Raw genomic sequence first — 21,757 nt, forward strand, 5'->3', positions numbered from 1 at the left:
TGCATTATGGAATACTTGCTTAGCCCATCATCATATCTTAATCAATTGAGCTCATTCATTCCAGACTCTAAATCTGCATAACATGCAGAGTAGTTTTATCCCTTAAAATTATTTCTGACTCCTCTAAAAGATCAATCGTGTCCAAAATACCTGAAAATCACGACGAATCAAATGTCATGCTTGAAAAATCCGCTTCAACTTTGGTAGGATGTAGATAAGGGATGGGGGGTATCACAAATTATTCGCTATCCTCCCGTATCATTTAATTAGTAGTGTCGCTTGTGTTTTGGACTTGTACACAAGTCTAGAACTATGGATGGGCAGGGCGGTACATGAGCAGACACCCCCCTCCCCCATATCTAAACCCACTACCTATTACCTAATACCTATGGTGGATATGTACAGGGCGTGGGCCCTAGGCGGTCGCACTCGAGGCTAGTTATGTTACAACTCTTATGCTTGTTAATTCTGAGCAAATCGAAGCTATCCCAAAAACCTTAATTTTGTCTGTAACGATGACTAGAGCTTTTTTTTTTTTTTTTTTTTGCCAAATTATGTTGATTAACCTTGTTAACTTTTTTATTTACAGGTAGTTTGTTGAACATAACTTAATTATTTTTACTATACATAGAGCTATTAATATAATGTCAACTAAGTAATGTTTTGGGTGGCAAATCGACCTCATAACTAAAGAAAACTCTTTATTACAGCTAAATTAAAGTATAGAATCTACAAGACACAACAAGGAAACAAAGTTGCAGATAATTACAAGGAATAAAATACGAGTCATAGTTCTCTGAACGATTTGCCAAATTGGTGTTAAAAAATAAATAAATTACTAAAATAGTGTTCACTTAAAAATATTTCTCAAAGTAGTGTCCATGTAGGTTCGGAAATTACAAAGCTAGGAGTTAATAGTATTGCTTCGTTTTAAAAGTCTAAATTAAAAATTAGAGTCTCAAAACTAGTTCTACTTTGTTCTTTTTTTTTTTTTTTTTTTTTTTACGGGCAAAACTAGTTCTCTTAGGTTTTACTTCACTATTGTTATAGACGTTGATGATAGATGCAAGATCTGCAAGGAAGCATAGTCAATCTCTGGCATCACTATAATCAGGTATGTTTTCCTTCTTTTCTAATTAAAATTCAACTGAAATTTCTATGGGCTTACGTAACAAGTAGATTAAACTTTAACGGAACAATGTAAATTGGTAAAATTTAACCTAATTATGAAAAATTATTCGTGAGTATCGTCTGATTATACTCATATAAGGTAGGTGAATTAGACTTTGCAATTGAATATGTCAGACATGCACCACTTACAAGTGCTCAGAGTCACAATACTTAATATACAATTGTATGAATATCTTTACTACTAAATCCAAGGGTTATTGCTTATTATGATGTAATTAATTTAGCTTTGATTAAATAATGCCTACAATATTAAATGACTAATTGTACTGTGAAAAGGAGTAGACGACATTAGATTTATTGAGTTTTGGGAGTAGCTAGTTTGATTTGATTTTTTTTTTTATATGTATGATTATATAATAATTTTTTTTACTCTAATTTGTAGGAAAATGTCATTTGAAAATCCATCAAATAGTACATATACTAGTTGTTCACAAATGACCAATATTTTTTTGATCAAGTTACTAATGCTCATACATTAGAGGATAGTCATAATTCTCAATATACATTTCACTTGTAATGATGTTGACGTCGAGGAGGGTGATAGAGAAGGTGATGAAGCTAATGAGGAATTAAATATGGTGAATAAGGGTGACATAACTGCCGAAAGTAACAAAGATAAGCAGAGTGATGTAGTATCTTCTAGTGCTCCAGTCCCTGAGTTTACACAAATTAACGAAATTGACGAAGATGAAGTTAATAAGTGGGTGTCATGGGTTTCTGTGGCTTCTTACAAGTCAGGGGTTGAATTTTGCATTGGTCAAGAATTTGCAAACAAAGATGCAATGATTGAGGCAGTGACAAGTTACTCTGTACAAAGAAATCAAAGTTTTAAAGTGAGTGAATCAAGACCAACCACAATAACCTTTATTTGTGGTAGGAAACCTGTGAATTGTTCTTGGAAGTTAAGAGCTACACGCAAGACTTTAGTCTCCGATAAATTTACAATTGTCACATACAAGGGTCCTCATACTTTCACTTGTGTTAGTGACATTCTTCCAAAGGATCACTCTAACTTGAAATCTAAGTTTATTGCTCATCATATACGCAACATTGTAGAGGTTGATACATCCGTCAAGGTTCGTGTTTTGATTGAGGTGATGAAAAATCTATTCAATTACACTATCTCGTACAAAAAAGCTTGGAGTGCAAAACAAATAGCTATAGCTGAAATCTTTGGTGATTGGGAGGAGTCATATGAAATTCTTCCACAATTCATGCAAGCTATGGTGGAGGCAAATCCCGGTACCATTGTTCACTTTGCCAATCGTGAAACCGCGGATCCTAACCTTCATATTTTCCAGAGAGTTTTTTGGGCTTTTGGTCCTTCTATAGAGGGATTTCAGCATTGTCGCCCTCTAATCACCATAGATGGGACTCATTTATATGGAAAATATAAGGGGACTCTCTTAATTGCAATGAGCGTTGATGCTAATAACCAGCTTTTTCCACTTGCTTTTGCCATTGTTGAATGTGAAGATGGCAACACTTGGCCATGGTTTATGGCATGTATAAGGAGATTTGTTACACAACGATCTGGCTTGTGTGTTATTTCAGATAGACATGGTGGCATTATGAAAGCAATGAAGGAAGAAAACACCGGATGGAGAGAGCCATATGCGTATCATAGATTTTGTATTCGTCACTTGGCCTCAAATGTTCATACTCAATTTAAGAACAAAGAGCTGAAGAAAATATTTGGTTGGACAGCTTTCCAACATCAAAAGAAAAAGTTTGACCATGGATTGCAAAAAATAGGTGAGATGAATGTAGAAGCTCGTCGATATTTAGCTAATATTGATGCTAGTATGTGGTCTCTTTGCCATGATGGTGGTTTCAGATATGGGCTAAAAACATCCAACTTAGCTGAGGTCTTCAGTAATGTGCTTAAGGGAGCTCGTTTTTTACCTATTACAGCACTAGTCAAATTGACATTCTTTCGAGTGAATACATATTTTGTACAAAGACGTGAATCATCGAAAAAAAGGTTTCTTGATGGACATTTGTATAGCGATAAAACAACGAAGGACATAGAAGCTAATGATGCTAAAGCAGTTCATCACAAGGTTGAGATGTATCACCGAGACGATGACATCTACCAAGTGACAACTGGACGTGGCAATAGAGAACAAAAAAAGAGTTCTCATACCCATACAGTCAACCTTAGTCGTAAAACTTGCACATGCAACAAGCTTCATACATACAAAATTCCTTGTTCCCATGTTCTTGCTGTATGTAGGTCATATAGTTTGTCACCAGCTCAATTTGTTGACCCATTTTATTCAAGTGTGAATATATGGGAACATTTAGAGCTACATTTCATCCTATCCCTGACAAAGACTATTGGACACATTATAATGGACCAAAAGTTGTTGCCGATGCTAGTCACAAGCGTAGTCCTGGACGACCTCCTTCCCAAAGATTACGAAATGAGATGGATGAAGGTAATCGAGCAAGGGTGACATGTAGTGTTTGTCGACAAAAGGGACACAATAAAAAAACTTGTTCATCAAGGTTAGCTAATTTTTTAAGATAATTTTCTTATATGTATATATAATTGTTCAAACGGAATTACTTTTCCTACTAACAATGTTGCATGTCTACTCTTTAACAGATCAAATGGAGCTTCCAACTCTACTTCGAGTTCTCTATGTTTCCTAATAATAATGATTGGAGGAAATGGGTTGAACATGCAAGTCCAAAAACTTCCCACGAAAGACGTTTCCTAATTGAATAGCTTAAGTACAAATTGCTTAAAATAACATCACAAACACCAAATTATCCATAATTTAATTCCTAAATTAAACTAACCAATCAAGTGATAACATATACTGTATTAATTTCTTTGGTAATTTAATCTCTTTGATTAAGATGCTTGGACGTTTAGTCATGGGTGATGGAACAAACAATCTTAGGTGTCCAAAGATAAGTTTGTTTTTAATTATATAAATAAAAACCGATTTGATGTATGTCTAATAACATTCTAAAATGATAAATTCTTTATAAAACAAATTTTCTAAATGTATTAGCCTTATTTCCTTTTATTATCTTCAACTTATATCAAAAGTACATAAACTTATTTATGTCAAAATTGGACCAGATTAGACTTGTCAATATACTGCGTATTACTGAGAACAAATCATACAATAATTTTAATTCTTGTTTATTTATTACTATATACTTCATATTTTTTATTGCACATTAATGTAAATCTTAAAACTTGCATATTTGAAATATATCCTTTAAACATATATAACATCCCATATTTAACTTAAAACATTAATGTAAAAGTACAGCTAAAATTATATTCAATCACATATATGAAATAAAATTAAATAAAATTAGACCAAAATGACGCCTGATTTTATGCGAGTGAACACATCTGCTTTATTACACAACTCAATGCCTCAAACTATGATTAAAAAAAAAAATGCATTCTTAAATGTAACACAGAAAAAATAGCTAATATAATTGAAAAAAAAAAAAAAAACAAAACTATATTCAGTTACATAAAATAAAATTAACGATAATGCTTTATGTAGCCGGCTATAAATAAGCATTAAATATCTTTCCTTATATGGTATTAATTTAAGAATGTAAGACAAAATAACGCGTAAATTAGTGTAATTAATGATGAAATTTCATTAATACTTTCATCTTTTAGTTTGTTATACATAGTCTTTAGGGTTATGAATAGCATTTTCCTAAAATTAAATAACATTAGACCAAAATACCTTATTTTATACCAGCAAGACGTATTTTCTTTATTACAATTCATACTATCATTTTCAGAAAAAAAAAAAAATAATAATAATAATAATCAAAAAAAGAAAAAAAAAAATAAAAAAAAAAAAAAAATAGCATTCCTAAATATAACGAAAGAAAAAAATTTAGTCTAAAGGTTGACTTTATTACACGATTTTATGTTATGAAAGTACTACACAATGCCAGTTACCCCGCCATTTTCTCTTTCTTGTTGTCTTCCATTATCACCTTCATCAAATTAATCCATAATCAACGGAGATTGATTTCGAATCTCAATTGGTAATAAGAATCTCTCAACCGAATTTGCTTCTTCTTTACTTCCAAATTTATACTCCTACTTTCTTACCATCTTTCTCTTTCTCTTTCTCATTTATTCTTACCAACTCAAAAAAAAAAAAAAAAAAAAAAAACCCTCAGCCAAACACGCCGCAAGATACTGAAATTCTTACAGTAACGTTTCTCTTTCTCTCTCTTCTTTAGCTTTGACACTGTTTCTCTCTCCTCAGTTCTACACTTGTCCTGCTGATCTCCAGGTTAGCTTTTCTGGGTTTTGTTTTCTATTTTTGGGTTGTCTGAATTTTGATTTTTCTGGGATTAATTTTGAGTTTTTGAGTTAATTTTATGGTGGGTTGTTATTTATAGTGTTTTTGTGTATTGGGGTTTGTGGGTTTTTTGTGGGGTTGTGATTTCTGGGTTTAAGATTGGTTTTGGAATTGTTGATTATATAATGATTTTTTTTTTTTTTTTAGTTTAAGATGTGTAGTTTAGGGTTTTTGTTTGAATTGGGAATTTCTGAATTAAATTGGAATTGTGATTCTTGTTTATAGATGCATGTTGGATTTAGGTTTCTAGTTGATTTTGTGAAAGATGAAGATCTTGGAATATAGGGTTGCAGTTTCTGAATGAACTGAACTGAAATGAAACCATTAGACCTCAAAAATTGAGATAATTTATATATTGGTTATTCATAGGTTGGTGATGATGATTTTTTAAACTGATAATTTATGTAGGTGTGATAATTGTCACGAAGATGTCGATCGAGCATCCGAGGGCTTCAACCCTACGGATGGTTACTCTGCAGATGACTATTCTTGTAGTGTCTCTGCTTGTAGTGCCCACTACTCCACAGTCCGCCTCATTGGATTCTGCTGCAATGCAGTCCTTGAAACAGAGCCTAAAGCTCCCTACAAATGTTGATTGGTCTGCTCCAGACTCGTGCAAGTGGCCGGGTGTGGCTTGTGACTCGAGCAATCGGGTCACACGCATACAATTGAGAAGTCTAGGGTTGACTGGCACTTTATCCCCTGCAGTAGGCAACCTCACAAGCCTTGAAGTCCTTGAGCTGATGAATAACAAAGTAACAGGCCCATTACCGAGTTTTAAGGGGCTGAGCTCGCTACAGAGGCTATATCTTCATAACAACAGTTTTAGTTCTATCCCTGATGACTTCTTTGACGGTTTGACTTCACTCCAGGAAGTATATCTGGACAGTAACCCATTTAGTACTTGGTCTATACCTCAGGGGCTCAAGGATGCTTCTTCTTTGAAGAATTTTTCTGCTATGTCAGCCAATGTTGTTGGTAATATACCTGATATTTTCAACCCTGATAATTTCCCAGGTATAATCCATTTGCGCTTGTCCAACAATAATCTGACTGGTGGTTTACCCTCGAGTTTTTCGGGTCTTGGGCTTCAGTCCCTGTGGTTAAATGGGCAATTGGATTCCCATGGTAGTCGAAGTCTTAATGGGACAATTGATGTTTTGCAGAATATGACCCAGTTGGTACAAATATGGTTGAATATGAATGCCCTCACCGGTCCTATTCCAGATTTGTCAAAATTGGCTGGTTTAGAGGATCTGAATTTGAGGGACAATAGCCTCACAGGTCCAGTCCCTGTTTCTTTGACAAGAATGTCATCCCTTAAGGTGGTTAACTTGACAAACAATGCTCTACAAGGACCAACCCCTAAATTTCCTGATTCAGTAGCTGCAGACATCTTACCCGACAAGAACAGGTTTTGTTTGCCTGATCCTGGTGTGAACTGTGATAGCCGTGTGAATACATTGATATCAGTTATGGAACCATTTGGATACCCTTTTCAAATTGCCCAAGATTGGGGAGGCAATAATCCTTGTATTGGTTGGTTGGAGATAACTTGCTCTCAAGATAACATTACAATAATAAGTTTACAGAGTAAGGGTCTAACTGGAACTCTTTCGCCAAAATTTGCTACTCTTACATTGGTTAAGACATTGATACTTTCACATAATAATATCACGGGTACCATACCTGATGAACTTACGAAAATGCCTAACCTCAGGACACTTGATGTGTCTTTTAATAATCTTTATGGTAATATTCCAGCTTTTGCCCACACTGCTGTTAATGCACGTGGGAATGCTGATATTGGCAAAGATCATCCTAGCACATCCACTGGAGGTGGCTCTTCTGGTGGACCTGGAGAAACCTCTAGAAAAAGTTCCAAAGTTGGAGTAGTTGTTGGATCAGTTGTTGGAGGTGTAGTCTTTGTTTCTTTTGCTAGTTTAATGCTATTTTGTTTCTTGAGAAGGAAAAAGCTCTATGGGAGGGTACAACAGTCTAATACTGTGGTGATCCATCCAAATCATTCTGGGTCTGATGATGCTGTCAAAATCACATTCACCGGGTCTGGAGTGAATGGCAAGGCAATGAGTGAGGACCAAAGTCAGGGGAGCAGTGGCACTAGTGATGTCCATGTAATAGAGACTAATAACATGGTCATTTCTATTCAAGTGTTGAGGAATGTGACTAACAACTTTAGTGATGACAATGTTCTGGGAAGAGGGGGCTTTGGAACAGTCTATAAAGGGGAGCTGCCTGATGGAACCCAGATTGCAGTGAAGAGGATGAATTCTGGAGTTTTAGGAGACAAAGGATTGGCAGAATTTAAGTCTGAGATTGCTGTTCTTACTAAAGTTCGCCATCGACATTTGGTTGCCCTCCTGGGATTCTGTTTGGATGGAAATGAGAAGCTTCTTGTCTATGAGTACTTGCCACAAGGTGATTTGAGTAGATACCTATTTCATTGGAAGGATGAGGAATTGGAACCTCTTAAATGGAATCAAAGGTTAACTATTGCATTAGATGTGGCCAGAGGCGTTGAGTATTTACACAGTTTAGCACATCAAAGTTTCATTCATAGGGATCTTAAACCTTCTAATATTCTTTTGGGAGATGATATGCGTGCAAAAGTTGCAGATTTTGGACTTGTTCGTCTTGCACCTGATGGTGGGAAAACCTCGATAGAAACCAGGCTGGCAGGCACGTTTGGTTACCTAGCTCCTGAATATGCAGGTAAAGTTAAATCCTTATGTATTGAGATATTCTTCTGTATATGTCTGCTTCAAAGTGATAAGCATAGTTAATATGGTCACCACTATATGATATGTCGCTTTCTAGTTTTAGTAAGTTAAGATTTTAACTTTATCATACCACCATTAATGATAATATCTTTGATTCAGAATTTCAAAGAAATACAATATTGGAATAGTAAAGATATAAATCTTTGATTGGTGAAGGGTAGTAAAGAAATTTCAACTCAATGTTCTTCAAAATAACCTCCAATCAAATGTGGCCTATTATTCAAAGACAAAGGGGACAATTTATTTAACTAAGATGCTATCCGATCCTTAATGCTTTACTTGTCAAGGCTGCGCTATATCCTTAACAATGTTTCCTGATTTACTAGTATGAGATTTGGTACGGGTTGGCTACCTAATTTGTTAAATTGGGCCAAAAATACCAATTTGCTAGTAGAATTTACTATTTCGGTTTGCAGGGGTGGGGTCAAATCAGGTAACTCTGGTCCTAAATATTAACAAAACAGGAACTCTTTCCTAAAAAAAAAAAAATTATGACATGGTGTTTTGCTTACTGCTTTTTCTTTTCCTGGCTAAATAATTGAATCAAATAGAAGATCTGTTAACAGATATGCTTTGTCAACTGATGAAATAATAATTTAGCTTGGAGGAGCATGTTTGTCTTTGTGTGTGTGCTTGTGCAAGTTTGTTGGGGGTTATGTGTGAATTTTGACTCTTGATAAGCTTGTTTAATAAGGTCCATAAAAGCCAGAGGCCTTGTAGAGTTAAGGCTTCCTAATAACAACTAAGCATCCTCTGGCTTGACAAATTTAATTCTAGGATGTGCTTTAATTAACCTTCTAATTTATCTAATGAGAAGCAAGCTTCCTTTATTGGTCATTTGCTGATAATATCTGTTATATTAACCAGTATCACCCACGAATAAGTGTTCTTTCAGAAGTCAACACTTCCCAATTTCCCCAGTTTTGTGTTATTAAACAAAACTAAAAGCAGGATAACACTTGCACACGCTGTTAGTGGGATGTTTCACTATTTACCTAGTAAGCATGGTTTGCAATTTCTGGGTATGACTACAGGCAGACTAAGATTGTTGGGGGAAAGGGGGGGGGGGGGATTCTGAGTTACCATCTGTGATCTGTGTTATTTAATAGTTTCGACTACGAGTACTTGATATTTATTATCTAATTCCCTTTTATAAATAGTTACTACCTATGAAATAAAATTTAGTAATATTCTCATCCATAAGTAAGGGTCTCTCTCTTTATCTCTTGGCATGAACATAAAGGTGTTATAATACCGTGTTAGATTACTTGTTAGCTGCATATACAAAAAGGTAAAATGATACTCTGCTAGTTATCTGATATGTTGGTCTAATTCCTCTAACTTGGATTTGTGTTTTGTTTTGCCAGTAATGGGCCGCATAACTACAAAAGTTGATGTATTCAGTTTTGGAGTGATATTAATGGAGATAATTACGGGGCGGAGGGCACTTGACGAAACCCAACCAGAGAACAGTGTTCACCTGGTGACTTGGTTCCGGAGGATGTACATTAACAAGGACTCTTTCCAAAAAGCAATCGATCCCACCCTTGAACTCAACGAGGAGACTGTTGCTAGTATCAATACTGTTGCTGAGCTGGCTGGCCACTGTTGTGCTAGGGAGCCATACCAGAGACCTGAAATGGGTCATGTAGTAAATGTCCTCTCTTCTCTCATTGATGTGTGGAAGCCTTCAGAAGATAACTCCGAGGACATTTATGGAATTGATCTTGACATGACCTTACCACAAGCCCTGAAGAAGTGGCAGGCCTATGGAGATAGCAACCTCGACGATTCTTCTTCATCATCCTTCCTTGCAAGTAGAGACAATACCCAAACAAGCATACCTACAAGGCCATCAGGGTTTGCTGAATCATTTACCTCATCCGATGGAAGGTGAGGTGGAACAGAACTGGTTTCCTATATGGTTGAGGCATGAGCAGCTTATGGATTGATCTTGAAGATATATGTCACAAGTACCCCCGTCCTCCCCTTCTCCCCTTGTCTATTGATTCCTGTTAGCTACTTGTTTCTGTCCGACATGCTTCCTGCTTTTCTCTGATGTGTGGTGTTAGAAGGGGCGCTGATTGTTGATTAATGATTATTTAGGATCATTAGATTGTTTGTCTTCTAGAACAGGATGTTTTGGGGAACTAATCTGAGCAATATATGTATGTAGATGCCTCGGCAGTAGACCCCTTTGTGAGAGCATTGTTTGCATTGTGCGTCTCATGAGAGGAATACAGATAAAACTTAAAGAGTGGTAAAACTTAGTTCCCAAATTTAGAATCAACTGAGTGTGTATTGTATAAAATTAATATTGGTATGTTTATGCATAGTCATAAAAAAATTTCTAGATATTGTTATCTTCAATTATGTGTTGGATTATGTTTTTTGGTTGTGTATGTCTGTCTTTATTTATGGTGATTGCAGCTGATGGGATGGTATTTAATTAAATAAAACAAGGAACACGTATTTTTGCTATTTTGTCGAGGAATCTGTACTTATTTATTAATCCTATGATAAATAAATACAACATTCTTTGTTTATTTGACGTGACCACATGAAAACAAGTCAACTAACGTAGAAATTCCTAGAAAACTTTTATTGGCAGCTGGTATGGATAAACATTGCGAAGTTTGATTAGTTATTTACTTCATTGGACTATCATGACATTCTAACTTTGTTCTCTTCACCATATTCTTCCGCCATATTATTTTATTACTCTCGTATTAGAATTAGATTGATTCTAACATGATTAGAAAAATTCATACCATACCATAGTAGATTGGTAGGCCATAGCTTTTTATTTTTGTTTGTTTATTGTTAAAATTAAAAGTCATGAAAAACAAGTATGAAATATTTGAATTCAAAATCCTTATTAAGAGATTGGAGATAACACTAACAAAGTAACAAAATCTCAATTGATAGAACTTTTTTTATATACTCCGTGTATATTAGCGTACAACAACAAACAACGTTCAATTTGCATCAAAAAAAAAAAAAAAAATCAATCAACTTCCAATCAAATCAAATATGAAAAACAAGGGTTCAATCAAATAAGGATTTCAAATCATATCATATCGATTTAGACAAGGAAGATTCATATCATGATACCATAAAGTTTAAGTGATATGAATCTTCCTTGACTAAATCGATATGATACCATGAAAGTTTAAGTTTTATCTGTATTCCTCTAATCATGAGACGCACAACGAAAACAATGCTCTCACAAAGGTATCGATTTAGACAAGGAAGATTCATATCATGATACCATACTTTTAATTTCATATTAGATGATTCTTATCATAATACATATACTTTAAGTGAAGACATCAAAATCTTAAACTCAACTAAAATCAAATCCAAATAACCTAGTCTTGTTATTGCTTATCCTTTGCATTAATAATGATCAAATTACTACTATTTTAAGAGATGAATCTGCTAATCCTTTGCATTAATCAGGTTGCTCACGTTGCAAGATTGGTGAGATGCTAGTGTTGTTTTCTTGCATTGACCATGATTATACAACCCTAATATGGAATACATATCATGATACCATGAAAGTATGGATACCAATTTATACCTTATTAATTTTTTTATCCAGGAGTCATCATTTAAATATAATTTTTCGTATTCAATATAATAAAATTTCTTCAATTATCTCATATCCTTTTTATTTAAACTCCAAATTTTGTGGTTTAACAAAAATAAATGTGGCTCATTTCGAGTCATGGGGTTAGGTTGGACTTGACCACTCAGACTAGATAATTATGTCAAAACCCACTAATAACAAGTCGGATTATACTTTGACCTAAACATGTATACACAAGCGAGGGAGTCCATGTTGTCAAAATTGTACTTCCTTCGTTGCAAGTAGTTGACACATTACTTCTATCACATTTGTCAATGTATATATTTAAGAGAAGGTATTGCGTGCGTACGGACACACGAACTGTTTGGTGCGGGAGGTTTGGCTGATACATTTCAATCGTTGGCTGATATGTTTCATGTGTTGACTGATATGGTTTTTGTGTTGGCTAATATATTCCTTTTGTTGGCTGATATATATATATATTTTTTTTTTCCCCTTTTGTTGGCTGATCAGACATCATTTGACTTATATATTCTTTAGTTGGCTGATATATTTATTTTGTTGGCTGATATGTATATTTTAATTGTTGGCTTATATGTTTCATTTTGTTGGCTGATATGTTTATTTTGTTGGCTTACCTGTTGCTTTTCTTTGCTAATTTCATCCTTTTGTTGGCTGATATGTTCTTTCTGTTGGTTGATAAGTAGCGTTTGTTGGCTGATATGTATCTTTTGTTGGCTGATAGGTTCCTTTTGTTGGCTGATACGTATTTATAAATGTCTGATATGTCTTGAATGTTGACTGATATGAAATATCAATTGGCTGATATGTACATTTTAATGGCTGATATGAATTATGTATCAGCCAAGAACCCAAAATGTATAAGACCTATAAGCCAACAACCCAAAATAAGCCAACAACACAAATGTATCAGCCAAATAAATTCAAAGTCACGCACTCCCTCAGTCTTCACCACGACACCACCCCTAAACGGCCAAACTCACACCACCATGCTGCAACCCCTGCTCCATCCTTCAATCCAAAACAGAGCAGCGCAGGCACGCAGCCACCAACCTTGCACCAGTCTCGCATCAGTCTCCACACCTCCGCATACACTGCAACTACCCAGCCACCAACAACCACCCACCTTCCACCGCAACTACCAGCTGTAGATTGCAAACCATCGGCCACCGCAAGTCGCACACCACCGCCAATCGCAAACCACAACCAAAATCACAGCCCAAACACAAACCTGATCTAGGGTTTAAATCGCCGATCGTCATCGCCGTCATCCACCATTGCCGTCATCGTCATCGTCGTCTTCGAACGCACAAACACTTGGGTGCGGGTGGACGGACCCAATAGTTTGCGTATATTTAATTGAAAATATCTTTAATTATACTATTGAAAAATATTTAAAAAGTTTAATTTTAATTGTAATTAAGTACACATTAAAATGGATCTAACACACGACTATATTTGTTTCATATATATATAACTCACAAATGTTAGTCATAGTAAGGTTTATGAATAATGTCAAAAGTCAAAACATGTCAACTAATTTGAAACGGAGGGAGTAATATTTTGAGATAAAACTAGTAACAGCTAAAGTGATTCTAAGGTAAAATCGTTAATTCCGCGATTTCATTACAAGTATGTCACTTTTTTTTTTTTTTTTTTTTGGTATACCACCAGCTTCACCCTTTGAGCTAATCTGGATTTGAGAATCAATTTTGAAGGGTTAGGTTTCAGTTTTCTCCCAATTATTATTACAGGGATCAAGTTTGTCACTTATTTACATTCCAATATTTTCTTATACTCGATTACTCATACTATTCCTATAAAATATAGGCCTAATTTTTCTGGCCAAGCCTGCATAATTTTCGGGCCGGACTAATGGACCATTGATGATCAACTCTAACATGTACCGCATCGAACATTCGTACTTATAAAAATATAAAATTATGTGAAAATCCAAAATTTCTCTCTCATTTTTCATTTTCCATCAAACATGGAAGTTGAATTTCCCTGCTAACTCCATGAAACCCGCTTTAAACACCAGAGACTGTAAACTGGCGCTTTAATTCAAAATTGGAAAGACCCAAAAAAAAAAAAAGTAGGGTTTTGGTATTTTCTGTTGAGTGTTTATTTTCCATGGATCGTCTTCGTCCCAGAGAAAGAAAGGTCTTTTCTGGCTTCACAGATATCGAAGTAAGTATTTTTTTTGTCTGGGTATTTTTGTTTTTATGAAACTTTATTTGGGTTTTGATGAAATTTCGTAAATTTTTGTATTGCTATGAATTTACAGTGAATTCCCAATTTTTTTGGGAGGTGGGTAATGGGCAGTGCTGTTTTGCTTAGTGTTTTTCTGGGTTTTTTATTAGATGCCTTAGGGTTAATCTGTTTAGTCAATTTTTGTGTTCGTATGTTGAATTCTATGGTTTAATTCAAGAATTTTATATCTAAAATGCTGTTTTTCTATGTATGCATTGCCTAATTGTGTGATGTAATGTGTCACCAATTATAAAAAGTCACCATTTTCAGTTGGAGGTTTCTTGAATTTACTACTTCGTGGTTCTATTGAACTTTCATTAGAATATTCATTTCACTTTTTGTTAGCTTTGGAATTTTTATTGGGTATAGAAAATTGAATCTTTATAGTATATGAAGCTTGTTTCAATGTCATAGGAAGTTTGAATTTGTATTAAACATAGACTTTCATTTCTCTTGAATCCATATAGTGTATGATTTCCCATTCTAATGTCATACAAAGTAGAAAGAACCAAACAAGCTTAGTGGAGATGGTGAGGAATTCACCTCACAAGTTCAAGCCCTAGCATCTAATCAATTTCTGCTTGGGAGTGGGGATTTCCTTTCCTTTCTCCCCCTCACTCAAGCGTTGACCTATGTTGTTGGACTGAGAGGTGTTGGTTTAGTAGGATTTTTCTCCTTACCAAAAAAAGGAAAATGTCATAGAAAATGTAAGACTCTTCAATTGTAAGACATGCTGGCTCTTTTTAGATGGTTGTTCGGGGGAGGGATGACATGTTTTGGGCATTTGGTGTATGGTTGTGCATTAATTGCCCAGAGATCAACTATAACACTTTACTGTTCATTATGGACTTGTTAGTGGGTTATTTTAGTTTGATAATGTTTCTAGAATATCTTTTGGAGATGAATTAGGTGCTTTAGGCTGGACTAAATTGATTTACCTACTATCCTTAATCATGGATGATATGCTTTGGGCAGTCATGCAATTGTGAAGACTGCGTGTATGCCTCTACCTTAGTCAAGCCTCAATTGGAAGTAGGAGTACATGAGTGAATAATGTGTACTGAATTTTGTATGTCAATTTTCTGTTTCAATGGTTGAGTTTGCACTTTAAGGCTATACAAAACTTATGAATGATTTACCTATGAATGTGCTAGCATGTGTATTAAGATTCATGTTATGACCTCCTGAGTGATGTTTATTGAATATTTCAAGTTATTTTTATTGTATCAAATTTATGGGTTTAGGTTAGTAACAGAGTTTGTGAGCCTTTAGCCCGTGCAGGGAGAACCCTTAAGTTAGAGTTTGCTTCCTGTTGCACTTGCTACACGCACTTACCTTTTTTATTACTAACAGGGAGTCAAGTGACGGTGTAGTAACATTGGATGTTAAGGAATTACCAAAAAGAAGGTTTTTTTTTTTAAAAGGTATCTGAGACCAGTTCTCTGGATAAATCGAGCTATTGACCTAGACGCCAATCAAATGAAGAGTAGCAAATGGGTTAGCATAGATGTGTATGTTGAGAACTTGAGATGGATGTGTGGGAACACCTTAAGGATTATATTAGTAATGGAGATATTTTGAGGACGTGAGAATAACATAAGAGGAAATTGATTGTGTTGGTTTGGGAATAAGACGGAGGCTAGAAGAAATACTAATAAAGAAAGTAGAGAGTTGAGAGCACGAGATCTTAGAAGAAGCCAAAGAAGAACAAAGTTGACTTGGATGGTGATATCTAGGAATTTGGGCTTATAGGAGCATATATCACTACAAGAGATGTTTGCTTGATTCATGTAGCCAATCCTGTCATTGGGGTTAAGGCTCTGATATTGCTGTTGTTGTGGTACAAGTACGTACTTTTTTTTATTTATATTTTTGTAGTAAGGAAGGGACTGTAAAGGGGAATCATTTGCGCTATCGCATAATTGATCTACAGGTTCCCTCATGTCATTTTTAGGGGGTCAAGTTCTGCACGGAAATATATTAATGCAGAATTTCTAACTTATGAAAAAATTGTTTTTTTCCTGACCTTTATCTGATTCTCCTGTCACCCCACCCCCTCCCCTTTCTGTTTATCTTTATCAAATTTAAGCCTGTTCCGACTGTTGTGTGAGCAAGAAAATCAATGCTCTCTTCTGTTGTATTATAGAGGGAGTTTTGAAATTGGTTTAATCCTTTAATATCTATTGACAGATTGAGAAGCTGGAATGCTTGTTTACAGAATATGGAGAATTGTCAGTCAACCGGGACTTTTGTGTGAAAGTTGCAAAGGGAATTAGGTAAATTTTTGCAGTAATTCAACGCCCTACTTTTTGCAACATTTTTAAGTAGCTTGGAAGATTTGCATGCTTTGACTCTAGACCTCAAAAAGAACTTGTATGTATGCAGTCGATCTACTGGGAGGGCTGGGAAACCTGTTGTAAAGTGGGATGAGGTGCTTTTTTTTTCCCATAATCTTATAACTTTCTTTCTCATATGTTCCTTGACACTCTTTTGTAATTTATGTGTAAGTCTCACTGCTTCATGTGTCTCTTAGGTGCAAAGTTGGTTCCAAAATAGGCAGAAAACGAGTCCAGTTAAAGCAGCTCCACCATCTATCAATCAAAAAGAAATTTCTCCTTCACCTGATGTGTCTAAAAATGTGGCTGCTCGTCCGGATGCTTCTGACCTGAAGAAGACTAATGAATCCAACCAGGTGCCTAAAGGTATATATTTTGTTAATTTGGAGTTTAGATGAATTCATAAGCTGCATATGATGAATTTCTAGACAGTTGGTTTAAACGGAACTTGCTCCTAGTCAATCTGCTATCATATTTTTCGTTTAGCAGGGACTAAATTTCATATCTTTATTTCTGCGATTATTTATTTTTACTAGTTTTTCAGAAAGAAAAAAAGGTCAATAACTTCTATAGGGACGTACCCATCTAGGGGCAAAGTCAATTTTATACTTATGAAAGTATTTGTGGCCTCTTAGTGGGGTATTGAGAATTTGACCTTGGGTTAGATAATATTGAGACTTATGTTTCAGTGATTATATATACCATCTGACAATGCCTTCTTATTGGGAACTAAGAATGTACTTGAGACTGATTATGTATTATTGTGATCTCTTCATCTTTTACTTTTTGCTCCCATTTCAAGCTGGTTCCATATCTGTTTATTCTTTGGCTGTGAAGAAGAGGCATCTTCTGTAAATCCCAGGTATCTTAGAACTTGTTACTCTCAGGTGCAGATATAATAGTCAGTTCTACAGAGCTGTTTTGATTGTGCAGTCTTGTGTTAGGCTGCCTCATATATCAAAAATCTTGTCTGCCTCATATATCAAAAATTCCCCTTTAAAAAAATCAAAATTTTTGTCTGCCTTTTGTCCTTGAATCTTTTAGGCACCTTTAGATAATCATCACTTCTTTTTAGCATAAATAATAGCTTAGAAAATTCGTTTCACTAGTAAAATGTCTAGGTTACTCTTTTGATACAACATCCTGAACTGAAATCTTTTGTTGCCTAACTCCTGCTGTCTTTGTTTAAAGCAGGGGAAAAGTTACCAGATTTATCAGAGTTAGAGTTTGAGGCTAGATCAAGAGACGGAGCGTGGTAAGTTTAAATATCAAAGGCCATACATGGTGTAGTTCGTATGTTACACGAAGTTCAATTTTTTCTTCTTTTAAGAGTTCACGCTCTTAATTATTCAATGTCATATGTACTCGGCAATTGACTTTTATGGAAAATGATATCTGGAAAGCCTCAATGGCCTTGAACCTTGAAGCTATGGTGTCATGACTGTCATCACTTACTGACTCTGAAATCAGAAGCACTGGATCTTATCACACCTTGATCCAGAATACCCAAGTATAATTGCTGACTCCATGGAGTTATTTTTTTTCTTGGAAATTAATTGACTGTGCTATAGATTTTATGGTTGAAAGTAACAGAGTTGGTAAAGAAGATAACTGTTCATGCTTGACTGGGGAAACTTTCTTGTCATTAGCTGTGTTTATAATATTGTGCCCTGAGGATTCTGACTTGTTTATGCTGTGAATTTTTGGTCTCCGCTTGCACTTTATCTCAGTGTTTGAAAAGGCGTGCCTCAGCCTAGGCTCTGAGGCGCAAGGCGTTAGGGGTCATGCACCTTTTGTGGTCTAGGCAAGGCGATTTTAATGAGGCGCAGCTAAGGCGTAGGCGTGCCTAGGCTCAGCTTAAGGCGCACAAAAAAAAAATTTTCAGAAATATTTTATTGTTTATTATATGCGACTTACTTCAATGAGGCACGCCTTAGGCACAGGGAACTCTGAAACGCCTTGGTGCGCCTTGAGCCTTTTTTATATATTGCTTTATCTGAAACATTGAGTTGGTGGAACTCTTTGCTTGTTTCAAGTTCCAATCTCTTTCTGCTGTAAAAAAAAATTTCAGCGTGGATTCTTTGACCAAAAAATTTCTAGGTTGGATGGGGGGTTGAACAAAAAGTCATTTTGAGATTTTGGATTCATTTAGTTCCTAGTTATGTGCTCTTGTTGCAACCTTTCCATATTTACTTGTACTTTTGCTATGCAGGTATGATGTTGAGAGATTCCTCTCCCACAGATTTCTCAGCTCTGGTGAAACTGTAAGTTCCAACGCTTTGTTTGGTTCAATATCAAAGGAAAAGAAAACTTAATAAATCTATTCCCAAAGTTCAGTTTAATGGAAGGAAGTGAAAGGATTAAGTGGGTAGATTATTTAGACATCTTTTTAATTTTCTCTTTCCTCCAGTATTCCTTCAATTTTGGGAAGAGAGGAATGTAAAAATTTTATGAAGAAGCTTTCCCTTGCCCTTCCTTTTCTATCAAATCCCATGTATATTTTGCAATTAAATATGGGAATTGATTACTTCTTTTCCTTCCAATTCCTCTCCATTAAAAAGGGCGCAAATTTGTTCTTTTTACGATAGATGCCTAGATGGAACAAAGACATTAGTCCCTTCCACCCCAAGCTTCCCTTCTCCAAGCAAAAAAAGAAGGGAGAGTGGTGAAGAAAAGACGAGTTTGCGTGTTTACATGGTATTGTTGATTAATTCACAATGGTGATCTTTTTGTACTATGTGATTAGATGCCTTCCATCCTCTTTTGTACTTCTCCCAATAAAATTTTCACAGTGATCACTCTCGTTCAGCTTCATCCCTCCCTTCCCCCACCCCTTCTGGTCCTGTCAGTTGCCTATCAACTTGAATGGAGCAATTTGGGAAAATAATGGACGGCACTTCTAGCAAGGTTAACAAGAATATAAGTAAACATGATGGATCTGTAAGTCTTTTGTTATGATTCTTCTGAAATATAATAAAATTTGGAGATAATAGCCTTCATAACTTTCGCCACCAAGTCCATATCTATTTGGAAGATGTTACTATACATCTAAACTGTAGGGCCCAGCATTTCTAGTGTGGTATCCTTCCTGATGTGAACTGGTTTTTTCCACTTTGGCAATCAGATTTATAATACAGAGTAGTGAAAAGCCATTCCTCTCCTTTTCCTCCTCTCTTTTCGCTGTATCTTCTAATTTTTTCCGAAACAATAGTTTATTGTTTGTGTAACGTAGTCTTTAGACCTGCCTATTTTAAAAATATGCTGATTGGAAGCATTCCAATATCAGGCATTAAATTAGTAAAACTGCTGCCTTTCGAAATGTTCATACTTAATTTCCTACACTATACTGCTCACATGATAGAAGTAAATAATTTGATTCTTATACAGGATGATTGCCTTCAGAGAAATATTATAATTTATAATTGCTTTACTTTGAGGCATAAGCCAAGTGTTACCTATATATATTCAGGAAGTTCGTGTAAGATTTGTGGGATTTGGGGCTGAAGAAGATGAGTGGGTTAATGTGAAAAATGATGTGCGAGAGCGTTCGATCCCCCTAGAGAACTGGGAATGTCAAAAGGTCAAAGCTGGGGATGTCATGCTCTGCCTTCAGGTAGTTAAATTTATTGAAGATTTTGTTTACTATTTATGGGCACGTGCTCATACCTTCTACCTTTTGATGCAGGAACGAAAAGATCAAGCAATTTATTATGATGCACTTATTTTGGATATTGAACGAAAAATGCATGATATAAGGGGTTGCAGGTGCCTCTTTTCAATTCAGTACGACCATGATAAGAGTGAGGCAAGTACTACTATCTGTTGCTCATTCCAATCTAATGTCTTTCTTCTACCTGCACTGTCTTTAAATATTTATTTCCTGTCGTGTTTTTTGGGTTGTTTCTAAAACAGGAAAAGGTTCGTTTGAGGAGATTATGTCGCAGAGCATAACAAGAAAGACCAGGAAATGATCTTTGCAGTGACCTGGCGTCTTGAATCTTTCCTAGGGTATGCATAAGTTGGCTTATGAGGTTAAGAACGGTGATTAGGTTAGATCATTATTGAATGCCATTATATAGTAAATGAAGTCAAGAATGAAATTATTCAAATTTTGTGGGGATTTAATCCTTTAACTGGTTGCCATTAGCTTTACATAGCAGTCTACAACTTCAACTGAATTTCGCTGTATATTTTTACATGATCACATCTTGATATTCTCTGTGCTTTAAAAAGTGTTTTTCCTTTGTCAAATTCGCTATTAATTTTGCACATGCATTTTGTATACAACTTTTTAGAATTGATGAATTTATATGAACATTATTTTTTTTTTTTTTTTTTTTTTTTTTTTTTTATGAGAATGAAATCTCAAATGGTAATTTTTTACGCTTATTAGACATTGGAAAATAAAACATCCCATGGTTATTTTTCATGCAATCATGCTATTTCTGTCCTTTCACTTTATATTTATTTAACTTTTTTTTTTTTTTTTTTTTTTTTTTTACTTTTTTTACTGAATCATTTTTTATTGATACGTATTATATAGTAAGGTGTAAAGAATAGGGCTTTAAAAATGTGTTTTAAACATATTGGTCAATTAGAGAATGCGTATACTACGTATTATACTTTTGGGCACATATGGAAGACAAACAACAGTACATATAATGGGCCATTTACTATATTACGTTGTATAGGGTTAGAAATATCGTAAAAGATGTTATAGAAGAAATGTCAATTATGTCCTTCCATGTTCCTTCGTTTTGTGATGAGTTGCCAAATAGAGAAATATTGCACTTTGCAACTTTCTAACTAAGTAGAAAGAAATATGCGTAATTTAAAAATTACGAGAGAAGTACCAGTTAACCCAATGAAACTAACATTAGTCGAGTAATTGTTGTGTACAAGATGAGTATAATGTAAACCGTGAGTTCAAAAGATTTATTTCTAACAATAAAGTGCTAGTAACCGTGCAATATTGTATAACCTTAGACGCTTATACACAGTTTCCTACATCTGGCCATTACAAACTCTGTAAGGTAAGAATGATACATTCTTTAAGGTTTCAAAAACAAAGGTAAGAATGATACATTCTTTAAGGTTTCAAGCATAATTGAGCTAAATCAAGGTGCAGGAGAGGAAGTACTCCCCACAATTGATTTTGCTGATTTCATCATCCTCAGTTACTCTCATAATAAACAATTA

The 21,757-nt window shown here is 35.1% G+C and overlaps 3 protein-coding genes across 4 annotated transcripts; all 3 read left to right on the plus strand.

The window, feature by feature from the left end:
- The first annotated feature begins 1,063 nt into the window (after window positions 1-1,063).
- Window positions 1,064-5,840, plus strand: LOC110696224. Its single transcript, XM_021873501.1, has 5 exons — window positions 1,064-1,114; window positions 1,671-3,419; window positions 3,476-3,632; window positions 5,434-5,486; window positions 5,781-5,840. The coding sequence occupies exons 1-5, from the start codon at window positions 1,064-1,066 to the stop codon at window positions 5,838-5,840; spliced, it is 2,070 nt and encodes a 689-aa protein (XP_021729193.1).
- Window positions 5,055-10,741, plus strand: LOC110696236 (receptor protein kinase TMK1-like). Its single transcript, XM_021873515.1, has 3 exons — window positions 5,055-5,486; window positions 5,964-8,288; window positions 9,724-10,741. The coding sequence occupies exons 2-3, from the start codon at window positions 5,984-5,986 to the stop codon at window positions 10,251-10,253; spliced, it is 2,835 nt and encodes a 944-aa protein (XP_021729207.1). The 5' UTR covers window positions 5,055-5,486; window positions 5,964-5,983; the 3' UTR covers window positions 10,254-10,741.
- Window positions 10,742-13,929: 3,188 nt separating this feature from the next.
- LOC110696237 (protein SAWADEE HOMEODOMAIN HOMOLOG 1-like) lies at window positions 13,930-20,796 on the plus strand. Of its 2 annotated transcripts, none has more exons than XM_021873516.1 (9): window positions 13,930-14,159; window positions 16,413-16,498; window positions 16,608-16,653; window positions 16,756-16,924; window positions 17,750-17,813; window positions 18,771-18,822; window positions 20,028-20,171; window positions 20,244-20,363; window positions 20,471-20,796. In XM_021873516.1, exons 1-9 carry the CDS (start codon window positions 14,103-14,105, stop codon window positions 20,507-20,509), a joined length of 777 nt encoding a protein of 258 aa, XP_021729208.1. In that variant the 5' UTR covers window positions 13,930-14,102; the 3' UTR covers window positions 20,510-20,796. The 2 variants fall into 2 exon arrangements, with proteins under 2 accessions (XP_021729208.1, XP_021729210.1); XM_021873518.1 differs by having other exon boundaries at window positions 17,753-17,813.
- Window positions 20,797-21,757: the final 961 nt, after the last annotated feature.

The sequence above is a fragment of the Chenopodium quinoa genome, unplaced genomic scaffold (genome assembly GCF_001683475.1).
Source record: "Chenopodium quinoa cultivar QQ74 unplaced genomic scaffold, ASM168347v1, whole genome shotgun sequence".
NCBI classification, from domain to species: domain Eukaryota; kingdom Viridiplantae; phylum Streptophyta; class Magnoliopsida; order Caryophyllales; family Amaranthaceae; genus Chenopodium; species Chenopodium quinoa.

Coding starts and splice junctions, on each gene's coding strand:
- LOC110696224 (XM_021873501.1), top strand. CDS start 1,064: ATGCAAGATCTGCAAGGAAGCATAGTCAATCTCTGGCATCACTATAAT. Junction 1,115..1,670: donor TCTGGCATCACTATAATCAG/GTATGTTTTCCT, acceptor CTCATACATTAG/AGGATAGTCATAATTCTCAA. Junction 5,487..5,780: donor CTTGTCCTGCTGATCTCCAG/GTTAGCTTTTCT, acceptor TCTTGTTTATAG/ATGCATGTTGGATTTAGGTT.
- LOC110696236 (XM_021873515.1), top strand. CDS start 5,984: ATGTCGATCGAGCATCCGAGGGCTTCAACCCTACGGATGGTTACTCTG. Junction 8,289..9,723: donor CCTAGCTCCTGAATATGCAG/GTAAAGTTAAAT, acceptor TTGTTTTGCCAG/TAATGGGCCGCATAACTACA.
- LOC110696237 (XM_021873516.1), top strand. CDS start 14,103: ATGGATCGTCTTCGTCCCAGAGAAAGAAAGGTCTTTTCTGGCTTCACA. Junction 17,814..18,770: donor AGATCAAGAGACGGAGCGTG/GTAAGTTTAAAT, acceptor TTTGCTATGCAG/GTATGATGTTGAGAGATTCC. Junction 20,364..20,470: donor ACGACCATGATAAGAGTGAG/GCAAGTACTACT, acceptor TTTCTAAAACAG/GAAAAGGTTCGTTTGAGGAG.